Source organism: Durio zibethinus, chromosome 16 (genome assembly GCF_047325235.1).
Source record: "Durio zibethinus cultivar Kanyao isolate XHJ-2024 chromosome 16, ASM4732523v1, whole genome shotgun sequence".
NCBI classification, from domain to species: domain Eukaryota; kingdom Viridiplantae; phylum Streptophyta; class Magnoliopsida; order Malvales; family Malvaceae; genus Durio; species Durio zibethinus.
In genome coordinates, this window is record NC_143177.1 from 25,346,330 (window position 1) to 25,362,732 (window position 16,403).

General features: G+C 34.7%; 2 protein-coding genes and 1 pseudogene across 4 annotated transcripts; 2 read left to right on the plus strand and 1 right to left on the minus strand.

The window, feature by feature from the left end:
• Positions 1 to 363: 363 nt before the first annotated feature.
• LOC111298221 (eukaryotic translation initiation factor 3 subunit B-like) lies at positions 364 to 4,480 on the plus strand. Its single transcript, XM_022893000.2, has 11 exons — positions 364 to 674; positions 748 to 985; positions 1,079 to 1,225; positions 1,758 to 1,886; positions 2,128 to 2,256; positions 2,336 to 2,419; positions 2,505 to 2,629; positions 2,752 to 2,950; positions 3,036 to 3,568; positions 3,752 to 3,860; positions 3,984 to 4,480. The coding sequence occupies exons 1-11, from the start codon at positions 553 to 555 to the stop codon at positions 4,320 to 4,322; spliced, it is 2,154 nt and encodes a 717-aa protein (XP_022748735.1). The 5' UTR covers positions 364 to 552; the 3' UTR covers positions 4,323 to 4,480.
• A 1,312-nt stretch (positions 4,481 to 5,792) lies between these two features.
• LOC111298222 (F-box protein SKIP19-like) lies at positions 5,793 to 8,127 on the plus strand (annotated as a pseudogene). The gene is made up of 3 exons (XR_016328846.1): positions 5,793 to 6,162; positions 6,861 to 7,505; positions 7,795 to 8,127. The product of XR_016328846.1 is annotated as an F-box protein SKIP19-like (transcript).
• Positions 8,128 to 13,576: 5,449 nt separating this feature from the next.
• Positions 13,577 to 16,403, minus strand: LOC111298223 (protein kinase PINOID-like). 2 transcript variants are annotated; one of them, XM_022893005.2, is made up of 3 exons: positions 16,247 to 16,383; positions 15,197 to 15,988; positions 13,577 to 14,600 (listed from the first exon to the last, which is right to left on the minus strand). In XM_022893005.2, the coding sequence occupies exons 2-3, from the start codon at positions 15,751 to 15,753 to the stop codon at positions 13,823 to 13,825; spliced, it is 1,335 nt and encodes a 444-aa protein (XP_022748740.2). In that variant the 5' UTR covers positions 15,754 to 15,988; positions 16,247 to 16,383; the 3' UTR covers positions 13,577 to 13,822. The 2 variants fall into 2 exon arrangements, with proteins under 2 accessions (XP_022748740.2, XP_022748738.2); XM_022893003.2 differs by having other exon boundaries at positions 15,197 to 16,403.

Sequence of the window (16,403 nt, forward strand, 5' to 3'; positions counted from 1 at the left end):
AAAAATTAATTACATATTAAATGAATATCATCATTAAAATTCTATATTGAGAGTTAAGACTCTATTTTCGTCTATTAACTATTAACATTAATTTTATCTAATCAAAAGCTCTGTTAACATAAAAAAAAATGTTTAAGATTCAATTAAATAAAAATAAATATTTAAAGACTCAACTGATTAAAAATAAAAAATTTAAAACTAAATTGATTGGTTGATTTAAATAATTATTAAATTTTTGTTAAAAAACTTTTTTTTAGGCATTTTGCATTTTTTTTTGATAAAAGTGTAACTGAAATGGTGTAAAATTATTTGGCCAAAAAAAAAATTGGGTATAAAATTAGGAAGGGCGTTTATGTCTTAAACGAAGCAACAGACCTAACCGAGATAGAAATCGCCACCGCCTCAAAACCCTAATAAAACCAACAAATAACACTGCCTCTAGTTCCAGTTTATCCAGATTCAAAAAGCCAAAATAGATCATACAAATTTCATTGAACAGCGCTATATTATCTCTCATCGAAAAGCGAAAAACAGATCAAGAATCAGCTAACCATGGCGGCCGAGGTGATACTAATGAACGAGATAGAGGCGACGGCGGCTCACATGGGCATCGATATGAATATCGATTTCAATTCCATCCAACTTCCTTCCGGCGAAGACTATGGCATCATCAGGTACTAAACCTAGTTTTATTTCTAAATATATTATACCGAATTTTTTTTTCTTATAATTTTCGCTTGTGGATAGCGACGATGAGGATGTTTATCATGATGATCAATTGGAGTTTGATTCGGGGTTTGGAAACGTTCTCGTCGTCGATAATCTCCCGGTTGTTCCTCGTGAGAAGTTTGAGAAACTCGAAGGTGTGATTCGAAAAATCTATAGTCAGATTGGGGTGATTAAGGAGGATGGCCTTTGGATGCCCATAGATCCTGAGACTAAGAAAACCCTAGGTTACTGTTTTATAGAGTATAATACTCCTCAGGTTCGATGCTTATGGCCTTTGAATTTTAACTATTTTGGTCTGATGGCTTTAGCTTTCAGAATCTGAAGTGTTTCTTTTGATGGGATATGTTAGGAAGCTGAGCTTTCTAAGGAGAAGACTAATGGGTACAAGTTGGATAGAGCACATATTTTTGCTGTTAATATGTTTGATGATTTTGACAAGTACATGAGAGTTCCGGATGAATGGGCTCCTCCTGAGATTATAGCCTACACATCAGGGGTAAGATTATTACAACTTTTTTATCTCCATTGTTTTGGTTGCGAATGCATTGATTTCTGTTTTCCTTTCGATGTCTGTATCCTATATACAAACATAGGGAGTAAATTTGTTGATTGCTGTTGTTCTCATATATACTATGTGTTGGTTCAAACATTGATAGTAAGCTGCTTATAATGCATCTCCATGAGTGACAATGAAGTTTGTATCAATGGTTTTATACGTTATGTAAGCATTTAGAATATGTAAAAGATGTTTTTGATTTGATTGAGGCCAGGATTAGAGCTGAATATTTGAAATATTAGCATAGCAGTGCACTTGCATTAAGATTTTAGTGAACTGTAGTTTCTTCTTTAAATTGCATTATGTAGATTTTATTGCTATTTGACGTGTGTTTCTAAATACTATTTAAGCATCATATATCACAGATAATCTCAAGTTATTCTTTTCATACATAAAAACCTGTGTTCTCTCTATGTCTCCTAGTGCTAGATATTTACATATTCATTACTTGAATACTTTGTTGTCATTACAGGAAAATCTTCAAAAGTGGCTTACTGATGAAAAGGCACGAGATCAATTTGTAATTCGTGCTGGCAATGATACCGAGGTTCTATGGAATGACGCAAGGCAGTCTAAAACTGAGCTTGTTTACAAGCGCGCTGTAAGTAGCTTGCCCTTGTATCACATACTGTGGCTTGCAGTTCATGAAACTCTTTTTCTCTCAGTGTGTCTGTGTGTGTTCTATGCATGGTGGTTAGTGATCCAAGTATGTGTCTCTAGACAGAGTAATATTGGTTGATTTACTTTAAGTCATTGCTTTTGTTGCGTAAGTAAGCCGGTTTTCATTTTCATTATCCAATTGTTAATGCATTATAATTGATTATAACTGCTTTTGTTTACAGTACTGGACCGAAAGTTTTGTGCAATGGTCTCCCCTGGGAACATACTTGGCAACAGTTCACAGGCAAGGAGCTGCAGTTTGGGGAGGTGCTAATACCTTTAATCGTTTAATGCGTTATGCCCATCTTCAGGTTAGAATTAGGATTTTGGTTAACATATCCTCTTACCTCTGCTTTTTCTCATCTTTAACCTGTAATGATATTGATGCAGGTTAATTTTATTGATTTTTCTCCTGGTGAGAAATTTTTGGTGACCTACAGCAGCCACCAACCAAGCAATCCTCGTGATGCAAATGTGAGGTTTTTGAACCAATCACTTGTTATATAATTTTTATTCTCTTATTCCAATGCCACTTCTGATATAACCTTAATGTATTTAGAGGGTTGTGATAAACATTTTTGACATTAGAACTGGGAAAGTGATGAGAGATTTTAAGGGAAGTGCAGATGAATTTGCAATTGGAGGAGCTGGTGGCGTTGCTGGAGTTTCTTGGCCTGTATTCAGGTGGTTTTTTCTTCTCATCATCCTTAATCAAATCATTTGTTTTATATTTTTTTGAGCCTCTCCTTTCATCTTATTTTGGTGAGCATCCCTATGTCTAATGAACTACAATTTTCATGTTCCAGATGGGGAGGTGGAAAAGAGGACAAGTATTTTGCCAAGCTTGGGAAGAATATGATATCTGTTTATGAAACAGAGACCTTCAGCCTTATTGACAAGAAATCTTTGAAGGTTGAAAATGTTGTGGACTTCAGTTGGTCACCAACAGATCCCATTCTTGCACTTTTTGTTCCTGAGCTTGGAGGTGGAAACCAACCTGCTAGGGTAAGCACTTGTGCTCCATTTGAGAGACTCCATTATTTTTTGAGTTTAGATTTTAACTAATATGCCATTTGCATGTATTTCTCAGGTGAGTCTAGTACAAATACCCGGTAAAGAGGAGTTGAGACAAAAGAATCTTTTCAGCGTTAGTGATTGCAAAATGTACTGGCAAAGCAATGGTGAATATCTTGCTGTCAAGGCTGATCGCTATACAAAAACAAAGAAAAGCACATACACAGGTTTTGAGCTCTTCCGCATCAAAGAAAGGGACATACCAATTGAGGTTTTGGAGCTTGATAATAAAAATGACAAGATAATTGCTTTTGCTTGGGAGCCCAAGGGTCATAGGTTTGCTGTTATACATGGGGATAATCCAAGGCCTGATGTTAGCTTTTACTCAATGCGAAGTACTCACAATATGGGCCGAGTTTCAAAGCTCACTACTATAAAAGGCAAGCAAGCAAATGCTCTATTCTGGTCACCTGGTGGCCGTTTCATAGTACTTGCTGGATTGAAGGGTTTCAATGGTCAGTTGGAATTCTTCAATGTTGATGAGCTTGAAGCTATGGCAACTGCTGAACATTTTATGGCAACAGATATTGAGTGGGATCCCACTGGAAGGTAAGCCAGTAACAATTTGATGACATCTAAATTGGATTTACTTATTTATGATCTTTGGTTTTGTTTTTAACTGAACTAAGATGCTCTAATATTAAAAGGAATTGAAATTGCCTACTTTTTTTTGCAAAAAAGGTACATCGCTTAAATTTTTATTCTAACAAGTGCCCTCTCTGTATATGTAAGGTATGTTGCAACTTCAGTGACTTCAGTTCATGAAATGGAAAATGGTTTCAATATATGGTCCTTTAATGGCAAGCTACTTTACCGGATACCGAAGGATCATTTCTTCCAGGTAAAAGAATTATTCTACCTAATATAAGCATACATGATTTCTTGCAGTTAGATTGTTTATTACAAGTGTTTGTGCCTAGGCCCAGTTGATGTTCTATTTGGTATTTGTTTTCTTGTATTGCAGTTCCTGTGGCGCCCGAGGCCACCATCCTTGTTGACTCCTGAGAAGGAGGAAGAGATTGCAAGGAACTTAAAGAAGTATAGTAAGAAGTACGAGGCAGAGGATCAGGATGTATCGATGCTTTTGAGTGAGCAAGATCGTGAGAAGAGAAGGATGTTGAAAGAGGAATGGGACAAGTGGGTTAGTGAATGGAGGCGGGCACATGACGAGGAAAAAATGGAGAGGCTGAAGTTGAGGGATGGAGAAGCTAGTGATGATGAAGAAGAGGAATATGAGGCCAAAGAAGTTGAAGTAGAGGAACTCTTGGATGTGTCGGAAGAAGTCGTATCGTTTGAAGAGTGAAGCTGAAGCAGCAAGGCACGTTGATTTTTCAGTCTGTAGGAGTTCAATAGATTTTGTTGTTTACTTATTTCTTTTTGGGGCTATTTACTTTGTTTTAGAATTTTGATCGTGACTTGTTTACGGCTCTGCTTAATTAATTTATAATGATTGTTGAGGTATCATGTGATGCAAAACTTATTCGTCGACTATGTTTTTTATTTGAAAGCTGTTTCATCAATAGAAATAGGTAAAAGTCGTATGTAATTGAAATGCAATGCAAATGGTATAATGAGTAATTCAAATAAAACTGCAAGTAGAGTGTAAACCTTAAAAAATAAAACAGCGGTATAATCCATGAGGGGAAACAGAGAGCTTTTCATGGCCCAAGCCCAGTTTTCAGATGTGATTCACATTTAAAATGCAATGACTGGCATTCAATCGAGGATGATTAAAATTCCCAGCTCTTTCCCGAGAAAAATCCCAAACAAGCATGTCCACCAACATTCAAATGTAATCAAGAGAGAATCAGAGACCCCTCTTATCAGAATGACGAGGACGCAACAGCTATTGCATAAAACATGCATGGATTATGCCACCTCTAACTAGTTGAAAATAAGCTGACAAATCAAGGCTTGTCGGGTGCTTTACCTGGAATCCTTTTGACTTTCGCTAGTGTTTACATATCAATCTAGATGCAGATATGGGGAAAATATGTGCTGAACAGATTAAAAATTTGAGGCTCGTCAATGATTCAACTTATGACTATCATCAATTCATAGCAGGAATTAATGATTATATATTTTCTAACCATGATTATTTTTCTTTGAACTGCGATTGTGATGATTTCGGTGTTGATTCCGATTATAATACATGCCCTATATAGCCAGTAATGACTGATAAGATGAAGGATCTTGAGAACAAGTTGATGTTAAGGAGTTTTGGATGGATGGTCTAAGGGGTGACATTTCTGAAACTCGGAACCTTTTGTTGAAATTAACAAGTGTGGTTGAAGCAGAGCACTCTACTCCAGCGGTATTTTTGGTGAGCAGCAGTGTTGTTGAAGCTAATTTCTAATGCTTATGCATCCCTGTTTAGGTACCTATTTGTAGGAGAATTTTGATTGTCTAGTTTCAGGACAAGTTTAGCATATCAGTCTGATATTCTTATATGGTTTCCTTTCCAAGGTTTAGCTTTATGTTTGTCTATCAGGTTTAATGTTTCTTTAATACTAATAATCATAAAAAAATATATATTGTTAATAATGATTTTATGTTAATAAAAATATATAGTTTCAAATTTTAGTCCTTGTAAAACATCTTCTTTTTTTAGCATTTTTAAAACGTGAAGATCTGAAAGTTTCTGTTAGTAATTTGTCTGCTTCATTAAATCTTTTTCTTTTCCTTGTATTCTTTCAAAGGATCCGAAAAACATGGAATGGATAATATCCACGAACCGACCCAACATATCAAAAACCGAAATGCTCACTATTTTTTATATTTTAAGTTTTTAACCGATATTAAAAAAATTAAAAAAAAAAAAAAAAAACTCCCCCATAATCCTTCAAATGAACGATGGCCACCGAACCTGAAACCCGTAATTGGCTGGAACTGCCCTTGGACGTGACGGCTTCGATTCTCTCTCGGCTGGGAGCATTTGAGATCGTGTGCTCTCAGTGGTGAAAGATCTGCAAAGACCCTTTGTGGAGATCTATTGATATGCGCAATTTGGGTGAGGTATGGGATATGGACTATGACCTCGAGAAAATGTGCGTCCACGCTGTCGATCTCAGCTCTGGCCAATTACTTGATATCAATGTCGAATATTTTGGTACCGATGAGCTTCTAATTCATATCGCTGAGAGGTCAATTTTCATTGTTTTTTGCTTTACAATTTTATAACCTCAGAATGTTTTTCAAGTTACGCTACTTATCAATTATCAATTTTGATTTTTTTTTTAATTGGAGTGTTTCTAATTTGCTATGTTCGGTTAATTAAAAGACAATTTTTTGGGCATTTTATGGATTTAGGGTTTCTTGCTTTAACATTTTAGGATTTTGATTGCATTTTGTTTGTAAAGGTAGTAATGTTGGAGCTTTATTGAACTTATTTTTGCTTTTTATATATTATAAAATTTCAATCATATATTTTTTAATTAAAATTTTGATTACGATCAAATGATAGGCCTTTCTGTTTGCAATGAGACCTATTCAGGCTGTTACTGCAGCTTATTTTTGGCCGATTCCAGGACAACCTGTTAAGCTGATGCACTTGAATATTTGAAGTTTCAGCAATACCCATAGATGTTCATGTTTGTTCATAACTTGGTGTTTTGCTTTCATTGCTTCAAGTGCAATTAATTACCCAAATGATTTCAAAATGATGTTGCAGCATGAACATTTATTAAAAAGATGGTTGTTTGTTTACATTTTTAAGTTCAAAGATAACTTATTTTCACAACTTATTTTCACTATATTACGATATTAAAATGGTTATTCAGGTGTTTACAACTGCTAACTCTAATTGCCCATATTTTAACTCTTCAAATGATGCCTGCCACAGGTCTAGTTATCTTAAGTGTCTTCAACTTATATAGTGCTATAGAATTTCAGATGAAGGATTAAGCGAAGCAGCTGCTGAACTTCCATTTCTAGAAGAGCTTGAAATTTCATACTGCTCATTTCGAAAGATGCTCTGGAAATTATTGGGCGCTGTTGCCCTCTTCTGAAATCATTCAAATTCAATATGCAGGGATGCAGAAGATTCCGCTCAGGTTCTGATGAAGAGGCGCTAGCTATTGCACTAACTATGCCCGGATTATGCCACCTCCAGCTTTTCGGAAACAGGCTAACAAATGATGGCTTGTTGGCCATTCTCGACGGTTGTCCTCACCTTGAATCCCTTGACATGCATCAGTGTTTCAATGTTTTTCTGGGAGGGAACTTGGAGAAAAGATGTGTTGAACACATAAAATATTTGCGGCGTCCTTATGATTCAACTCATGATTATGAGTTTGATGCAGAAGTTCATGACACTGGGTCATCAGATGAAGATTACCCATCTGGAATTTCTGCCATTGACATGATGTCTAGTTATGATTACCTGGAATTCGCAGCGGCCGGTGACTTATCTATTATGATGATGAATACTTGTTTTTTGGCTAACGGTTATGAAGTAGAGACTACTCCATCCAGACTAGAAAACCAGGTTATATAAACGGACTACCTTATCCTTAATATTTTTGTGCATCTTATGTGGTGGTATTCCACTTCTGTAGTTTTATTCTTTTTTCTTTCTATGGAAAGATTATTTTTTATAATTAAGGGGGTGATCATACCATGTACTTATTTTCTCCTGTTTTTGGTGTCAAAAGAATCTTGCAGCAGTTTCACCGGCCCACTGAAGTAAACATTGTGAAAAGTTCTTTTAAACCAAAATGCATTGCATTCATATTGCCAGTCTGTCTAATTAAAACCATTTTGCTCTGTTGCTGTAGGTTAATAGGATGAGGATAAGATGGAGCTGCAAATTCAGTGATGCTATTGCTGGCTCAACAGGATGCTCACGAGCATCAAATCTCTCGTCCTTTTTTTTTTTTTGGAAGGTTGACTTCTACTGATTTGTCTGTTACCAACTGTTTGAGAGGCTTCATACGTTCATGATTCCTCAAGAAAACAGCTATCTTTGTTGGAGGGACCTTTGTTATACCTTTTGTTCGGTATACTCATCTCTCTATAAATAGCAGCTAATATATCTTTTAGAATCATGTGCTGCAAGTTTATGATTGTCTCTAGTTGCTTAATAGCCCAAGTTTATGTGGTTCGTCTAATTTGCTCGTTTCATATTTTATCTAGCATGAGGAAGAAACATTCCTTTTGAGCTTTGTCTGTTTTCTTGAATAAAAGTGCATATTCTCACACATTGGGGCATGTAGTATTCTATACATTTAATTATTACAAGTATTTGCCATTAGGCTTGTTGGTTTGGCCCTGAACTTTCATGAGTTGGGTACTTGGGCTTAACCCAGATGATTGGCATTAAAACTTGAATCTTGAAGGTCATTTTAAACCCAAACTTTGGGGGTTGGAGGGGGAATATTCACTAATAAGATTTCAACTGAGTCTCTCTCTCTCTCTCTCTCGTCTCAGAAACGTTCAATGACAGCTGGGATTCACCCAGCTCGTGAAAATATTTGACGCTTCATTTAAAATATTGTTCTCCAGTTAGTACTACTCCTTTTTAGTTATTACTATTTGTGTATGAAAGTTTGCTGATGTAAATATACGATTTATTGAGCACTTATAATTTCTGAATTAGATAAATAAGAGTAGTAAGAGTGATAAACGAGCGCACGTAAAGGAAGAAGCTGACACGACATGACATGGGGTGTACGCAGCAGCGTGAGGCAGGGGAAGCCTGCCTGCATTTCTTTTGCATTTTATTATTATGGGAGTAAATAATGACTGATCCAATATTCTAAGAACCATAGGCCACGTAAGACTAGGCCTCCATAGTCTCACTAGGCACAAGTTACGTTGCATGTTCAACTCACGTGACCAATTTTCTTGTTTTCTTTGCTCTCTCTCCTACTCATCCCATTGCAACTTTTTTTTTTTTTTTTTTTTGCGATACTTGTAAAACATAGTGGAATAATACTAAAATGTCAGCAATTGCAATTACTACTACTAGTGCATAATAATTATAAGTATTAATTAATTAATTAATCAATGTGTGAGAGATAGAGTTGCGTGCGACGCCGTTTCTATCAGAGTCTTAGCAGCCACTAGGGTGGATACTAGCTGTTTCAACTGACACGTTAGGCAGAGGGAGGGAGCATCAATAATAAAAAATAAAAAATAAAAAAAAAAACTAAATGAATAGAAGATTTGGGGGTGATGGCCAATCTATCAAAGCTCCGTTCACTTGGCTATCCAATCTGACACTCTCAACCCATTTGCCACTTTGTGCTTTTGATTCCTTCACATCTGACACTGCGGCAATGTTGATATAAGATTATAGGGGGTTGGAGAGGGAAACAAGTCAGTGACGATGCCATACAGTTAGCATTTGCTTATAAAATTATATACATGTAGATAGCAAGCTAGCATTTGATCCTTGAATTCTTTAACTATTGTATTTGATTAATGAATGAATCATTGGTGCCGTTCTTGGAGCATTAAGTCCTTTCAGTGAAGAGTTGAATCGAAGGTTGGTGACAAAGTTTAAAATTTTCACATCGATTGGGCGAATTAGCTGGAATTTAGTTTTGCACAACCGCACTCAGCTGGCCCTTTCCCATTGTAGAATCAATCTTCTCTCTCTCTCTTTCTCTCTTATCGATCCGCTCTCAACCCAACAAAATTTTTTTCTCTAAATATTACAGGTCAGTGGGACAAGCATCTGTCGGAAAAAGCTCTCATTTTGTCTCTTAACATTTAAATAACATAAAATAAAACCATTTAATTAGAGGATCATCTTAGTTGGTTCCCTTCCCTTCCAAATATATCTATCATATAAATTCATTCCCAAATCTCTCTTAAGACTTGCTCATCAATTAAAATTTTTATTATTTAGTTTGTTATCTCACTTTGATAATTAATTGTTATACCTAGCTACAATGTTTACATCACCGTTACCAATGGAGGAAAAACAACTAAACAAAACCCACAACTATAAATATATATATATATCAATAAAACAAACAGTGGTACCCTACCACACATTTCCTTCTTCTTCTTCTTCTTCTTCTTCTTCTTCCTTCATGCACCGTCCTTTTCATTTGCTTCTCTTTCATCCTTTTTCTGTAAGACAAGCGACCAATTGCCAAGCATATATAATTAACCTGATGGAAAAAAAGCCATGTGGCAGGCATGGGGATGCCACGTGGGGGGATATGATTGGGCTGGGGACAGCTGTTTGGTGTCATTGTGTTAGAGCGGAGACATGGCTTTGAAGCCAGACGGTAGAGCTGCCAGGTTGGCAGAAGGTCACATGGACAGCCTCATGTGTTGTCCATTGTCCACCGTTCCCCCCACCTAATATTATTATATGTTAACAGTTTCCCCACAATTAAATAAATCAAGCGCCTATAATTATATCCTATACTCTGATAAGTTAAAACAACTGAAATTTCTTAAAAAAAAAAAAACTTTCCAATTTCGTTACATAATAATATGATCTTTAGTAAAATATTAATTTTTAATTTTAGTTGAGTGTTTAATCATTTATAAATAATATATCAAATTATTATTAATAAATATCTACTGTAAATATCAATGAAAATAAATAATCGATTTTAAATTTAAATTGTAACCTCTATAATTTTTTTTATTTTTACATTTTACACATTTTTAAAAAATAATAGTTAGATTTAAACACAAACAATATTAAAAAAATTTGAGGGAAATGTGACATAAACGGCGTAAAGAGCGCGTGGGAACAGAATGTTTGTGATCCTTTTTCTATACGCTCGGCGGCTATGCAAAAACTACTTTCCCTTTACACGGCCTTTTGGCTTTAGGTTTCAATAAAAATTATTAGTATCCAATGATTTATTAAACCCTAATCAGAACTGAATATTAAAAAAAAAAAGAAAAATTGATAAAGGGGGAAGACTGGAAAGAAAATACCAGCCGTTGATGAATTGGTCTTCCTAAATCCTAGTAATTGGTTTTGGTCCCACTGGATTCCTTGCTTGCCACTTTTTGATGTTTTTCTACGCGGCGCACATTCTGTGGGTCCCTTCCTGAAAATATTAGAGTGGGCCCCTTCTGATGTGGGCCTATCTTTTCAAGTTTCCAACATAAAATATAATATTACGGAATAAAAAAAGAAAAACTAATTAATAATTTAATAGTAAGTGTAGTTTTTATACGCAAGCATGAGATTTGAAACGTGTAATTGTTAATTAATTATAGTACTCATTTTTTTATATTAAATAAATAAATAATTTATGTTTAATATATAAATTTTATATTTATCGATAAATCAAATAATATTATTTTATTAATAAAATAAATCAAATAATATTATCTTATTAATAAATAAAATTTTTTAAAATATTAATTATTTATATATTTTTTAAAAATATTGATATTTATTTATTAATAAGATAATATAATTTGATTCAATGATTATATATAAAATTTATACATTAATAATATATTAAATATTAATTCAAAAATAAATTATATAAAAAAAATTTCATCAAAATTTGCATCAAATTAAAACCTTATCATTCCTTCTCTTCATCCCGTAATTTCACTCCGAAATTCATCAAATTATCTAAGAATTGCAATGGTTGATTGAAAATATTTATTAAATAATAACATTGGTTTTTAAAATCCTTTATATATTTATAAATTTTTTAATTTACAGGGACAAATTAAAGAAATAATAATAATAATAATAACAACGTAATAATTGAACTTTATTGATAACATTGCTAACAAAAAACCGGGTCATGCATGACGCAATTAGAGGCAAGCGACGGTCAAAATGCTCAACTTCATTCCGAACCCCGAAGACACCAAAGTATGTATATATATATATATAAAGTAGAAAAATTCAAAGTCTTTGTTTTTGTCAAAAGGTACAGAATTTTTGGAGGATTATTAACTCACTTTATGACCATAAATCAACCTACTCCACTGCCCTAATAATAACAAAAATCTTAGGTCGTAGAAACCCAAAATGATTCACTAAGCCCATCTTGTAATTTGGAAATCATTATATTAAGACTTTGCTTCCTTAGAATAATAATAATAATAAAACTTTGTTAATCTAACGATAAAGTTACAAAATAAAAAAATTTATTATGAATTTTAACAACTAAATTAACAATTTTTTTTTACTTTTATCTCTTTTCAAATTTTTATTAAATAAAGTTTAAAGGTTGGATTAACCCTTGTTTATGAATATTATTTAAATTATTATTTAAATAAAAATTAATTGTTAATTGACTTCAATATCATTAATTAACATTGTATTAAAAAATAAATTTGCAATTAATATTTTGTCTCTTATTAGATTTTGTGAAAGTAGTTCATTAAATATAAAAATTTCTCCTAAATCATTTTTTTTTAAGTTTCTAATTTATCTTTAAATCTTTTTACTTTGTTATTTGATTGAAAAATATATTATGTACATAAATTTTTTAAACTGATAATCTCTAAGTATCAACTCCAATAACATTTCAATTTATCTAAGGGTTAATTGATCTCTTAAATAATATTTAACTAATTTTAAATAGTGTTTATAAGAAAAGCATTTTATCTATAATATTTTTATTACAATATTAAAATTCTTCAATCATAACAAATAATTATACAATGATACATCACTTTATAAATATGAATTCTATACTGCATCTTAAACAATTCTAAATGTTATATAATCCTGTTTTTATAGATATTTGCCAATAGGATTTAAAAAAAAAAACTTTTGCATTTGATACACTATTTTTATTAAAAATTTTAACAAACAATATAAAAATTATATATTTTTCTTAAATATTATCTTAATCATTAACATTAAGCATTGTTAATATTTTCTTTGTATTAAAGCTAAAGTAATAATTAACATCTTAAACTGTCTTTGTCATTGGAAATTCTTCCCATTTTTGGTGGAAGTCTTGTTTGGACATTAAGGTTGAGATTATCTTAATAATTTTATAGTTAGTGTTTTTCTGTTTGGAGCAATGACCAATACCATCCTTGGCTTATACTTTCTAGTAAAATATTATAAGAGAAGAAGATTAAGGAAAAGATTGGTTGAATTTCACCAACAAATTACCTTAACATCCACTTCAATAAATTTTGCCTTTTGCTTTGAATTGCAATGACTTTAGTCTCTTGTTATGATCGAGAATAATAATATTTTATATATTAATAATATTATTAATTAACTCAAAATTTGGGATACACGATCTATTTTATTAAAGACTAAATTCAATAATTAATTTAACAAAATACAAATTATATAAAAAATATGAACAATATAAAAGTAAGTCAAATTTACATTACCAAAAGGGAATCCCTTCTTAATAGAGCAAAATGACATATCAATTATATATAGTCTATCAAACGGCTCATTATAGCAAGCAATAATAACCTAGGTACTTGCATTGATGATTAATTGGTTATCTATTTAAATTTATTATTGCTGCTGCTACCATGAGCCTTCAATCCCTTTCTCTACGGTCCAATGTCGTCCTAAACAAATAAATAATAAGCGGATGCTTAGGCTTTGCATAAATAAACAAATAAATTCCTCATCAACCCATAAATGATAATCCATTCCTTTATTTTCCTTTTTTTTTTAATATTTTCCCATTATCTATTTACGTAATTAGGTATGCAAATCTCCCATACATAGTCAACCTAAACAAAAGTTAAAAAACCCGTCAACAGACCAAAAAATTTTTAAAAAATAAAAGACAGCTCGAATATACACGTCTGTCATCCGCCGGTGATAAAATCTGGCAGAGCCGACTGAACGTGGCGCAATCGTCGCCGCTGAGCATCTCAGAAGTAATCAATAGAGGTCGATTGATGCTCGCTCTTCGGGTGGTAATGCGACGTCGCTGATTGCCGCCTTAACTGCGGAATCTGCGGCGGCGTAAGCGACCTTATAAGCGCGAAATTGAGTCCTTTAAAGAAAGGATGCGTTTTCACGTCGGCAGCTCCGCGTTTGGATCCCAACCGACTTTTGGGGTCCTTGTTTAACAATCCGGATATGAGGTCCCGCGCGTGGTGCCCAAGAAGAGAAGAAGGCGAGTGGGTTGGGAAAATGAGTGGCCTTTTCACAATGTTGCGCAGCGTAAGCTCGTTTGATGGAGCCGCAAAAGGCGTGTACCCGTAGATCATCTCGTAGATGAAGATCCCGAGGGCCCACCAGTCAACGGCGTTACCATGGGACCCACCTGACGCCACCTCGGGAGAAACGTACTCGTGGGTCCCAACGAAGGAGCGCGACCGGGCACTGACAGGCTCTGCTACGAAGAAGAGCTTACTGGGTGTTAGCGTTTGGATCTTCTTCGACCGGAAGAGCCTACGAAAGAGGCAGGAGAGACGTGTCGGCTGCGAATGAGTGCGGGGCTGGTTCTGTGGAGACGTAGGATCCGGCGAGGATGACGGTGATTCAACTGTTGGGATCGCGTCTGAGCAAAGTGAAAGGTCGAAATCTGAGAGCATGATATGACCGTCCGGTCTTACTAAAACGTTTTCCGGTTTTAAGTCTCTGTAAATAATGCCTAGCATGTGAAGGTACTCTAGAGCTACCAGAACCTCAGCTGCATAAAACCTGGAAAAAATAACATAATAATATAAATTATTATAGCTTAAATTTCTTCTTTTTACCAAAACAGGGAAGAGAAGAAGTTTACGAAATTTCTCAGCAACGAGCAGGGGTAGAAAATTTTGATAAAAAGCATCCATCTAAAGGTTGCTTGCATGGCAAGGAATTGGACCCAGAAAATAACCAGAAAAGATGATTCCGTAATTCTAATAATGGAAAAATATCAAATAAGGGAAATTTGCGGCTAAAGTCAGATGTAATTGAGTGAAAAATCTAAGCTGTCGAGGAAGAAAAAAGGGAAACAGAAAGTGATTATTGACACTCCTATATCCTAAGTCCGCCATTAATAAAACCAAAAATAATATCAAATGGAGAAAGAAGAATAAGAGAGATAAGGTTTATTATTGAAGTAGACTTTGCAGAGATGAAGCAGACAAAGATAAGAACAAGTCAGGCTATGTGTTTGCAGCACAACAGAAGAACGCAAAACACCCATATTCAAGCATGCAACAAATATCACTGTAAAATCTATGTAACGTACAAGTTGAAAAACCTGTCAACTATGGAAGTAAAAAACCAAAAAAAAAAAAAAATGTAGTAACCTTGCAGAGTTCAAAGAGAACCGTTTTTGAGGTTGCTTATGTCCAAGCGAATGCAAGTCACCTCCTGAACAGTACTCCATAACTATGCAAGAGAAATGAGAAGCTTCAAACTCAGCGTACAAAGTAGGCAAAAACGGATGGTCCAGCATCTTCAAGATCTTCTTCTCCATTTCAGCACGTTGCACTTTGTTCTTCATCGCCAACGCTTCCTTATCCACCACCTTCATCGCGTAATAGCATTTTTCATCCACGTTGTCCAGCCGACAGAGGTAGACAGTTCCGATGTCGCCGGAGCCGATGCGGCGGAGGATTCGGAAATCGCGGATCGTGAGGCCGGTTTTGCGGGCGAAGGTGGCGGAGCGGATAGCGGAGTAAGCGAAATCGGAAGATCGATGGGGTTTGAGAGAAAGGTTCTCTGGGGACGACCGAGACGTTGGGAGCTCAAAAGAGAGACGACTAAAGCTGCTACGGCTTTCACCACTCATTGAACTTGGACTCGATGAATTCCTTGTTTCTGAACTGAACTCAATCTCCGTCATACTTTTGTACTCGAACATTTCATGCTTCTCAACTTGATTTGCTCATTTGTTTCTCTCTTGTAAGAGAGAAGATAAAAATAAAAATCTTTGAACAAGTCAAAAAGAGGGAGGAACTGGAATAAAATAACAGAAAGACGGTGGATGAAAGCGATGAACTTTGAACTTTTTCTAGAAGACAGTGGATGAAAGCAATGAGCTTTGAACTTCTTTCTAGAGGACGATGGATGAAGATATAGAGGATCGAATCAGATACCTGTAAGGAAGCCGAAGAGAAGAGTCAAAGAGCTACGATGAAGGGAGTGGAAGAACAGTGAGTTTGAACTTCCAAGGGATATGTGTGCCAGGGGCAGGGCGTCAAAAATTGTGTGCAAGCAAAAAGCAGAAAAAAAGATAAAACAGAAAATAAATGATTAATAACATAAAATGAAACATGGAGGGGCATTAAAGGGGATTCAGAAAAATGCTTTGAATACTCATTTTGAAACAGTGCAGACTTTATGAGGCCTGGGACCTGAAAATTAGGGTTTCTGAGAAAAACCCAGTCCGTACGCAGAGCTAAATTTCTCAGAGAGATACAAGCAAAATGAATAAAAAAGAAAAGAGGGCTTTGGGCCTTTCGTTCTTTGGTTTCTTGTTGCTTGGTTATTGTTAAGAGGGAGATAGGGAAC

What these genes read in the sequence shown, in the direction of transcription:
- LOC111298221 (XM_022893000.2), top strand. Translation starts at nt 553, where the DNA reads ATGGCGGCCGAGGTGATACTAATGAACGAGATAGAGGCGACGGCGGCT. An exon ending in TAGAGTATAATACTCCTCAG is followed by an intron (nt 986 to 1,078) that starts GTTCGATGCTTA and finishes GGGATATGTTAG; the next exon opens with GAAGCTGAGCTTTCTAAGGA. An exon ending in GCAATCCTCGTGATGCAAAT is followed by an intron (nt 2,420 to 2,504) that starts GTGAGGTTTTTG and finishes TAATGTATTTAG; the next exon opens with AGGGTTGTGATAAACATTTT.
- LOC111298223 (XM_022893003.2), bottom strand. Translation starts at nt 15,753, where the DNA reads ATGTTCGAGTACAAAAGTATGACGGAGATTGAGTTCAGTTCAGAAACA. An exon ending in TTCTCTTTGAACTCTGCAAG is followed by an intron (nt 14,601 to 15,196) that starts GTTACTACATTT and finishes TATTTTTTCCAG; the next exon opens with GTTTTATGCAGCTGAGGTTC.